The sequence below is a fragment of the Sphaeramia orbicularis genome, chromosome 17 (genome assembly GCF_902148855.1).
Source record: "Sphaeramia orbicularis chromosome 17, fSphaOr1.1, whole genome shotgun sequence".
NCBI lineage: Eukaryota > Metazoa > Chordata > Actinopteri > Kurtiformes > Apogonidae > Sphaeramia > Sphaeramia orbicularis.
The window spans coordinates 31,841,319-31,851,697 of record NC_043973.1 but is presented as its reverse complement, the minus strand read 5'-3'; the positions used below and the strand labels follow the sequence as shown (position 1 = coordinate 31,851,697).

Genomic DNA, 10,379 nt, shown 5'->3' with positions numbered 1-10,379 from the left:
TAATGGCTCAGCAGCAGCAGCTTCATTAGTGGTCCTCTGGATGAGGCCTGTTTCCCCTATAATGACTCCAGCAACCACTATGTTGTTGGATAAAAACCATGCATGTGCAAAAATAAGATCTTGAGGAGGGAGGAAGTTTACTTTTTTTCCATTGTTAACATTTGTGCATTTTGGAAAATCTGAAAGTACTGTGTAGCCAATGAGATTTAAGCTAAATAACAACACTTATTGTTATCTTCTTTCTCCAAAATCAACCTTTCAACTTTGTATAAAAAGGCAGAGTAATAGCACTTGGACTAAGTTCATTTCAGTTGGACTTTACTGTCCTTAACAAAAAAAAAAAAAAACCCACAGCACAAGCATACAGCACAAGAAAAGTACAATACAGCAAGATAGAAACATCCACAGTTATTATAAAAGACAGATCAATGTTCCTTCTGCCATTGTGCAGGACACAAACTAGGATTTGATGGCAGTGTGATGATAGCGTCCTGAGGATCACTCAGTGGACAGATACATTTGTAAGTCAGGTTTGTGCTGAAAAACAAGTTGCTCTACACCACTTATTTTTGACAAAGTTGGGGAATATCAATACAATGAAAACATTTTACAGCATCTGTGTGGATTTAACATTGCATCACTGAAGTAAAAGGAGTCACGTTTCCTGTCATCCTGGACACTATTACTCACACTTTTGTCAATATACTGATGCAACACAGTGGTTACTTCAGAAATCGTTTCTTCTCTTTTCAGAAACTCTCTACAGAGACACTGCCGTCTCTGATGAAGCACTGATATGAAAACAGAGAACTTCTCATCTGACTGATCTCATTAGATTCCCTCCAGTGGCAGAGAATGGTAGTATCACTTACCTCTATGCTATATCATAAAACCCTGCTTTATGTAATGGTTTTTCATTTTTCTGTAGTGACAGGAAAGCACCATGAATACCAGGAGTGTCTCTTGGTCTACAGTTTGTAATGAAGCTTTTGCCACCTCTGCCTCTGTGATTTGCTGCAGGCTCTTCTTTATAGTTTTGGCTCCTGTAACAGTGACCTCCAGCTGTGTGGATTAAACAGTTTACAGTTTTTAAGTTCACACCCACTGAGCTGTTTATTTAGATCTGAAATCTCAAAATCCACCAGTGGATTGGATATTGTCACCTTGCATCATGACCCCAAATTCCAATCCTGCGAGAAAAGAAACTAGAGCTAAATGGCACCTTGTTAATGTTCTTCTCCACAGTCCTGCTGCTCACCTCTTCTAATTACAGGACCCCTATTGGTTGGATGGATGGCAACGTAGGAGCCAATCCCAGAGCACCTAACAGCACGCTGGAGCTAAACGACATGCCTTTTTGTTTTTAATGATCAAGAAGGGCTCCTTAAAAATGTTTCTCTGCCTGTTTGTCCCATATAGGGAGCAGTGAGTTACAGGCTTTAGACAACAGCTCAAAGAGCCACCGTCCAGCACCCCCTTCCCCCAGCGCTCGATCCAGAGAGCCCTCGGCCCCAGAGGTGATCACAGGTGGCCAGAACTTCAGCACCTTTGCAGGTAAGAACAGACGTGAATGCTCCATCACCTCACGTTCTTTTTAGTCGAGTAAGCTGCAGTGATTCAAGGAAGAGTTGTCAGATTTACAAATGAAAGCGACGCTGTATTAGACAATGTCTCTTTGTGAACAATCTCAACAGCAGTAATTCAAGAGCCAATCTACGCAGTAATGAAGAAGACTATTTCCAGCTTTTAGGCAGTTTGATTATTCCATTCAGACTGTTTATGTGATACTCTGATATTCAGAACTAAGTCTCATATTCTCAGTAATCCCTGAAAAGCTCTATTACAACATGTCCCCAATCCTCTTCCATCGTCTTGGCATCAGCCTGCTAAATAAAAGCCCACTTTTTGTGCAAAGTGCATTGCCTTCTCATGGATTTCCATATCTAACAGTTTGCTGGAAAAGTCAAACAAAAACAGTTCGACACAGGGATCGATCTGAGTCTGGTTGAATTGTTTTACTACAGTATATTGTCCGATGTTTATATTGTATTAACCAACTGAAAAAAACAGCACTGTTATAAAACACAGCAATGAACTCTGTTTTCTTTTCTTTCAGGAGGCACATAAACTGAAAATGGCCCGACCTTCGTTTTTCCTTATCCACACTGGATTTGTTCTAGCACTTGTTTTATTACCAGGTGAGACTTGACTGACAGATTGTTGTTACACTTATGTTGGCACATGACTTGAATTTTCTAATTTAGTTGGTTTAGTAGTTATAAAGATGTATAAAGATGTCATTACTGTTATTGTCTAAATATTAAAATTATATGTAATCTTAGACGTTGAGTATAATCAGAAATTAAAGTAATAAAAAACCCTTTATTTCTTCTCTTGTGGATGCTTTTCCATTTCTGTAAGTTAAAAGGACCACAGGTTTCTACCATAATAAACTACCATGGACGTTTGCTCTTAAACTTCTGAAGGAAACTTGCGGTGCAGCAGAAGACACTCCACATATGGATGTAGATGTACCCCAACGTGTCCCACCCCCCACCTCATCCACTTTTACAGTGGACTGGTAATTGGTTTGTGTGAGGGCCCACTCTTTGTAGTTTTACAGGTTAATTTAAACAGGCCCCCAGTAGCTGCGTCGACTCCACAGGGCTGGTTCAAAGCTTAACTGAGTATAGGTCTTAGTATGGGAGGGGGGGGCATTTAATGTGCAGGATGCTGTCTGTTGTGGGGCGCCAGAGCCCCTCAGCACCTGCCGTGTTCACCCTAGGGCTTATTAGTGGGTCAGCGTTTTCCCTGATGTTAAGGGAAAGCTCAACATCTGGTCCTAGTCAGCTGTTGGTGCTAATGTGGCTGCGGCTTGTGTTTTACAGACTTTCTAGGGGCCGTACCAGTGGAGCAGCACAAGGAGGAGGAAGGTGAGGAAATGTGATGTGGCGTTTAGGACACGTCAAATGTTTTACACGTCAAGTTGGAACTGGACGGTGGATTTTGAAATAGTCAGAAATACTTACATAGAAATATGGTGTTAATCTGCATCATAAACAGCCAGTACTGACAACATACATGCATACTGTTGAACACAGTGACACTATAGAGAACATGACAAACCAGCACAAACATGTTTTTAACCCTTTCATGCACAGTGGTCACTACAGTGGACAGCTGTTCATAGGAGTTCTCTTGTATATTCATGGATTTTGTTGTTTTAGTTCCACATCAGCCAACACAGTGGACACTTATGCATCATCCCATACACCGACATTCAGACCATTACTGTAACTGTGCTGTTCTAGATAAGCCTGATCTGCACTAACATGTTGGAGTGTAAAAAAATTGTGATTGTTTGACAAAAAGTTTTGTTTTGTTTTTTGCATATTATATCCATGCAGGTATGTTAAAATGTGAGAAAACATCAGATTATCAGCATTTATTTCATAGGTTTCTCACAGTATATCAGTAAATACATGTTTCTTTGCTTCTAGCATTAAACGCATGGTGTCCAGCTGAGTGGACATTTTGGTAACTCCGTGAAAAATAGGTTCATAAAGAAATCAATCGCATATATATATATATATATATATATATATATATATATATATATATATATATATATATATATATTTATTTATTTATTTATTTATTTATTTACTTATTTATTTATTTATTTATTATTTTTTCATGTCTAAATGTCTAGAATAAAATTTTGATTAAGGTTCTCATAATTCATGCATGAAAGGGTTAAATAAAAGTACCAATAGCACACCGTGAAAATACTCAACTACAAGTAAAAGGTCTGCATTTAAAAAGTGTATAAGTATGGTCAGCAAAATGAGCTTAAAGGAGTTTAACATAGTGTTGATATGCTAGACCAGGGGTCTCAAACATGTGGCCCGAGGGCCAAATGCGGCCCACCAAAGGTTCCAATGCGGCCCGTGGGATGAATTTGCAACGTGCAAAAATTCCACAGTCAAGGCTGTGGAACTCATTTTAGTTCAGGTTCCACATACAGACCAATATAATCTACAGTCAAATAATAACATAATAACCTATGAGAAATAATGACTCCATATTTTCTTCTCAGTTTGATGTGAAAAAAATATTATATTATGTCTATAAATAATGACAACTTCAAATTTTTGTCTTTGTTTTAGCGCAAAAAAATAACATTAAATTATGAAAATGTTTACATTTACAGACTATCCTGTAACAATAAAATGTGAATAACCTGAACAAATATGAACAACCTGAAATGTCTAAACAAAATTAAGCACAATTTTAACAATTTTCTGCCTGTTACTATTTAGTGTCTTTGTAGTTCGGTTCCATAATGCACACGTATAAATGATAAGTGGAGGAATAATATTGTTAAAATTGCACTTATTTTTCTTAAGAAATTTCAGTTTTTTCAGATTATTCACATCTTTTTGTTTGAATAGTTTATAAAAGTAAGTATTTTCATAATTTAATGGGGTTTTTTGCACTAAAACAAAGACAAAAATTGGGGGTTGTCATTATTTATAGGTTATTATTTTACTGGTCCAGCCCACTGCAGATCAAATTGAGCTGAATGTGGCCCCTGAAAGAAAATAAGGTTGAGACCCCTGTGCTAGACTCTCAAAGTCATGAACCAGAGTGCACCCTTAGTTCCCAAAACCACCAACAGCTCAGTGCTATGTATCCACAGACATTGTATAAAGTATAAAGCTCATTGTTTCCACACATCTGTGTTATCTTATTATCAAGTTTTCTTCTTCAAATCAAAACTCCTTGCCAGTTATTTGGACAGTTGGTCAAATTAACACTGTGTCTTATAATCTTAAGGAAGGTGTTGCATCACCTGATAGTTTACATTAAAGCTCTGTTAGCTTAGCTCTGGTTTGAGACAGAAAACAGACACAGAAAAACCACAAATCACCTCAGTTTGTGTTGTAAACAGCTGGACTAAAGACCTGTTTGGAATAATCCAAACTGTGATTGTCATAGTTTAGTCTGAACCATGCATCAACAGCAAAGTTAGCAAAGATAATAACATTACATAATAACTATATACCTTCATAACGTGTCCAGTGGTGAAAACAATAATCATGCTTCTAGCTTTTATTAATTTATTTAACCTGGTTAGTTAGTTGAGAGCTGATTCTCATTTTCAGTAACAACCTGGACAAATACATACGAACAATCAATCACTCTCACACCTATGGGCAATTTAGATTAACCAATTAATGTCTGTTTTTGGATGGTGGGAGGAAACTGGAATACTCGATTAAAACCCATGCAGACACAGGGAGAACAACACAGAGAGGTTCCTGGTGTTGGAATTGAACTCAGGACCTTCTTGCTATGAAGCAACAGTGCTATCCACTGTACCACTGTGTCCCTTTGTGCTTTGTTAGGCTCTAAAAGTTGTTTCTTGTCAGTTTTGGTCCCATCCCATCACTTTCTGACACTTTAGTCAAAGGCCTTGTGTCATTTGTTTTTCTCACTATGGGAGATCAACAGACTGACTCACTACTCCCTCTACTGGTCACATAAATCCAGACTGTTGGTGTAAATGTGTTGTATTCAGTTCAGAACTCCACAATGCACGTTTGGTATAACTTCGCATTTCTTTATTCTAAACAATCTAATGATACTTTTACAGAATTTGTAATGTTTGAATGTAGAAATTTCTTGATACAGCCCCTTTAAAGTATAAAAATCAAAGTAGTCATTGTACTTTAAAATGTCTCCTGAGGTTTTTGATTAACATTACTGCTGCCATTCATATGTATTTATGCATGTTTTACTGCTTTACATGTTCAAGGTTGAGTTCATTTGTACTACTTTATACACCATTTAGTGGTTTAATCCACAGTAAAGCATCATATTGTATAAACTCTAATGTCGTCCTGTTAGAACTACGTATCTTTTTCTGAATTAAGAAAAACAGACCTGCATCTGATTGAGACAATGCACTTTCAAGCAAATCCAAGAGGGTTAGGAAGTAACAGAATAAAAAGGAAGAAAAACAAATTTATATCCTGAAATGTAATGAGTTACTAAGGTGACAAATATAGTGACGCAAACAGTGTAGTATTTTCTTTTTTTAAGTGTAAAGTTGAATAAAAGTCCACTACTGACAATGCTATCGTGGCCATATCTAAATAAAACAAATGATGCCAGGCACAACAAACCCCGCCCCTCACCCGTATTTCGCCCGTCATAGGTAAATGGGAAGATTCTAAAAAAAATCATAAAAAATTTGAACTTTGACCTACCTTTCCCAAAATGTAATGACATCTATTCCTGGTCGCTGGCAGTCTATAAACCCAATTTGGTATGAATTGAACCAATAGTTTTGCTGCTCAAGTGTTAACAAACAAAACAAACCCAACCAAAAACAACACCCCTTCCCTTCCTTTTGGGGGGGGTGGGGTAATTACGAAATAATATAGTAATCTTTTTCAGGGTTTATAAGTGAGACCATTTTGGGGATGGGTATTTGGAAAGTAGGACACAAAACAACAAGCAAAAGTTTAGAAACTAAATTTTTACCCTCAGATATCATGGAATAAAAAGACCTTTATCACTTCAGTAGTAATTATTCGCAGGCACGTTTTTTTTTCCACACAGTGACCATATACATCTTGGGAAAACACAGACAATTTGCATATTTAGAATTTCTACTCTGACTTCTGTTAAAGTCTCACATCCTCTCTGTCCTCAGTGGCCGCAGTGTCTGATGATGTGAAAGCCGAGGCCATGGAGAACTTGAAGAAGCTGGTCCGCAACAGAAGGAATGTGCCTGTCTTGGCTTTCCCCCAGTTCAAACGGCTTCCTGACTTCTGGGGATGGTACAAGTACTTCATGGACACCCACAACCAAGAAGGAGTGAGTGGAATCTGTTTCATATTAATTATTCAGTTTCATGCAGTCAAGAATAAAAAAAAAATAGTCTTCGTACTTTTAAGACTGAGCCAACATTTTGCATCATTAGTTTGCAAGACAAATCACAGTCAATTTATTCAATTCTTAGTCCAGGATTATATAAAACTATTACTATGCAACTATTGTCTTAATATGCAGAGATTTTCTTCACTTCAGCTCATGTGTTAGAGTGGTTTTTACTGGTCAGGGTTCCTTAGTTTGAGAGTGAGCTCAAGCAGCGTGCATTCTGTCACAGAGGATTTAAATAAAGTATATGGATTTTTAGTTTTCCATCCAGTAATTCTCCATGGCATTATGTTCAAATGGATCAGAGGGGATTTTTTTTTTTTTTTTAAACAACATATTTATTAGCACATTTTTTATATATATACACATATACTTGTAAATCTACACACAATTGTATTAAGCATGTAGGCCTCACTAACAGAGGCACCTGCAACATTACAAGTGTTACAAGCAAAAACAAAACAAAAACAAAACAAAACAAAAAATTACAAATAAACAATACACATACACACATCACAAACATCTCAGCCATAAACATTTGTACATAATTGAATGTCCTGTTACAGTTACAGGTATTTGAACTCATTAACCCTGTTGTAAGGTTTACACAACTGAATATTTATTCCTCCTCATTGTCATTTGCTAAATCAACACTTTTAACAAACATCTTAAAAGGTTCCCATATCTTTTCAAACATATCCTGCCTTCCTTTTCGTATGTACGTCAGTCTCTCCAAAGGAAAAGTTGTCAACATTTGAGAGGTGATGTTTTATTATTTTCCCCTATGTTCACGGTTTCCTTCAGATTGAGGATTTGGATCGCCTGTACATGGCCTACCTGCAGAACAAGCACCGATCAGAGGAGGGGCCGACCTTCGACCACTACCTAAAGCACCTTAGTGAAATCTACAAGACCTGTGCCGATTCTGACGATCCAGATTGCATCGCTGAGTCCACTAGCAAACCAAAGGCAGCGGTGGTGATGCCCGCCCCCATCAAGTCTGCCGCCGTCAGGCTGTGCAATCCTTACATCGACCCCTACTGCCTGTTCCACTACTTCCCCAAGGCGGCCGCCCCCGAGCCCGAGCCAGCTCCAGCTCCAGCTCCAGCCAAGGTTCCAGCTCCCATCCTGACACCCTTTCTGCCCATGCCGCTGAAGAGCCCCACTGGCTTCTACTACTACGCCCCCGTCCTGGAGTCTTTCCTGAGCCCCGAGCAGAAGTCAGAGCTGCTGAGGATCTGCAATGCTGAAGATGTAGAGTGTCTGCAGTACCACCTGAGGGCAGCTTATGGCTACCGCCCAGCTCCTGGCCCTGCTCCATCCTATGCCGCTCTCAAATGTGACCCCCAGGACCCCTACTGCATGCCCCTCCTGGTGCAGAAGGCCCCAACTGGTTTCTACCACCTGCTTTACCCAGGCTGTGACCCAACAGTGGATCCTCTGTGTGTGGGGAACGTCGCTGCTCCGGCTCCACTGTCCACTGAGGAAGCTCCTAAAGAGCAGCACTGCAACCCCCTCTTTGACGCCGGCTGCAACCCCCTGACCGCCACCAAGCTGTCAGGCCTCACCAAGCCCGTGCTGGAGTACCCCCTGAAGGACGCCCCTGCATCTGCAGCCTTTAGAGCCCCTGCTGCTTCTCTGTCCTGCGACCCTCGCTACGATCCATACTGCATACTGGCAGCCGCCGCCGCTCTGCGCCAGCCTCCTCCGCCGATGCCCGAGCACCAGGTCTGAATCTGAAGTCCTGCTATTAGGATTTAATAATTCAGTATTTTGGCTACTTTACTGTAATCTTGCTTGTTGAGTGGTTCTATAAATTGTTTTTACCCTTTGCATTTGATTTATTAAATAATGTAGTGAAATTAAATTGTCGTTGCATAATGCTTGTAATTTTCGATATAGTTTGCTTCTGTTTTGAACAAAAAAACACAATTAATCAATCAATCAGGTCCGCTACAAGCTCGGCGTCCCTGGAAAGACCAAGGAGGGTTACGACTGCTATGTGCACTATGACAAAGACTGCACCCCAGTGGAGCCCAGCTCTGAGGCCAAGGCTGACATCAAGGCTCCAGCCAAACCTTTCTGCCACCCGTTTGACCCCAGCTGTAATAAGTTTTCCCCCCCTCCTTCCTCTGGGGCATCAAAACCTGGAAAGGATGGCATTATCCTGCCTGACCCCAACTGTGACCCCGAGTATGACTACAACTGCCGCTTACGTCGCGTCGAGCCCGCCCCTGCCGATGAGCCCGCCCCTGCTGATGAGCCCACCAAGGAGGCCGCTGCCCCACGTTTTGAAGACTTCCTGAAGGGTGTCATGAACAAGCACAAGTAAACAATACATGACACCACAATCAACAACACCTGCTGCACAATCTAACAGGTGGGCATGGAGCTCAGTCTGTAATCCTTAATGGATCTTATAGACAAAAAACTTACAAAAGTTAAGCAAATTTCATTTCACATTAGTCCAATTTATTGTATTGTTCAAGAGTGGATGACATTTCCTGATGTTTCTTCTGTTAGAAAAGGAGAAAGTAATCAAAGAGGGTCACTTCATTCACCATAAGTATAGAAAAGTATGTGAAACGTAATGGAATGGATTAAATACTTACATGTATTTAAGTTTGTAGAAAATAGTTATATGTATAGATGTGTGATAGTGTTATGTAGGTGTAGTTTGAATTCATGTCAGTGGGCAGGTATTTTTCTCTGTTGTACATTGTCAGTTTCCATTTGAGTTATCATAAGTGTATTTAATGTTGTTTAACTCAGTTATCTGCAACTTTAAACCTCACATTGCTTCACTTGTTTAGTTTTTATGAAGTTCTAAATAAAAAAAAAGAAGATCTGAAAAACGTCTTTTCTTTCTCAAGTGAAAACATTATGAAACCCACTCAACGAAATAGATGCAACAAGATCAGAGCAAGTATTAAATGGACACAGCGGTCAATAACAGTTGGAGAGAACATATAAACATGCCTTGATGTGCCAGCTGGATTTGTGCCAGTTTATACCCTGTCATTTTTACGCTGTTAATATATCAGTATTTAAAGTACAGTCAGGAGCATGAAAATGTAATGCTCAAATTGACTTATTGTTTCAAGATGCATTAGACTAAGTCACAGATGTCAAACATGCGGCCCGGGGGCCAAAACCGGCCCGAAAAAGTTTCCAATCCGGCCCGCGGGATGAATTTGCAAGTACCAAGTTAGGGCATCAAACTCAAAAATAATATAATAACCTATAAATAATGACAACATCAATTTTTCCTGTTTGATTTAGTGCAAAAAACATTAAATTATGAAAATATTTACATGAAGAAACTATCCTTTAACAATAAAATGTGAATAACCTGAACAAATATGAACAACCTGAAATGTCTATAGAAAACTAAGTGTAATTTTAACAATATTTTGCCTGTTACTAAA

At 39.3% G+C, this 10,379-nt stretch overlaps 1 protein-coding gene across 2 annotated transcripts; it reads left to right on the top strand.

Moving 5' to 3' along the window:
• and2 (actinodin2) lies at positions 1-9,799 on the top strand. Of its 2 annotated transcripts, XM_030159618.1 has the most exons (7): positions 1-858; positions 1,420-1,554; positions 2,117-2,198; positions 2,889-2,933; positions 6,725-6,888; positions 7,756-8,679; positions 8,900-9,799. In XM_030159618.1, the coding sequence occupies exons 3-7, from the start codon at positions 2,135-2,137 to the stop codon at positions 9,281-9,283; spliced, it is 1,581 nt and encodes a 526-aa protein (XP_030015478.1). In that variant the 5' UTR covers positions 1-858; positions 1,420-1,554; positions 2,117-2,134; the 3' UTR covers positions 9,284-9,799. The 2 variants fall into 2 exon arrangements, with proteins under 2 accessions (XP_030015478.1, XP_030015477.1); XM_030159617.1 differs by having other exon boundaries at positions 1-1,554.
• The last annotated feature ends 580 nt before the right edge of the window (positions 9,800-10,379 follow it).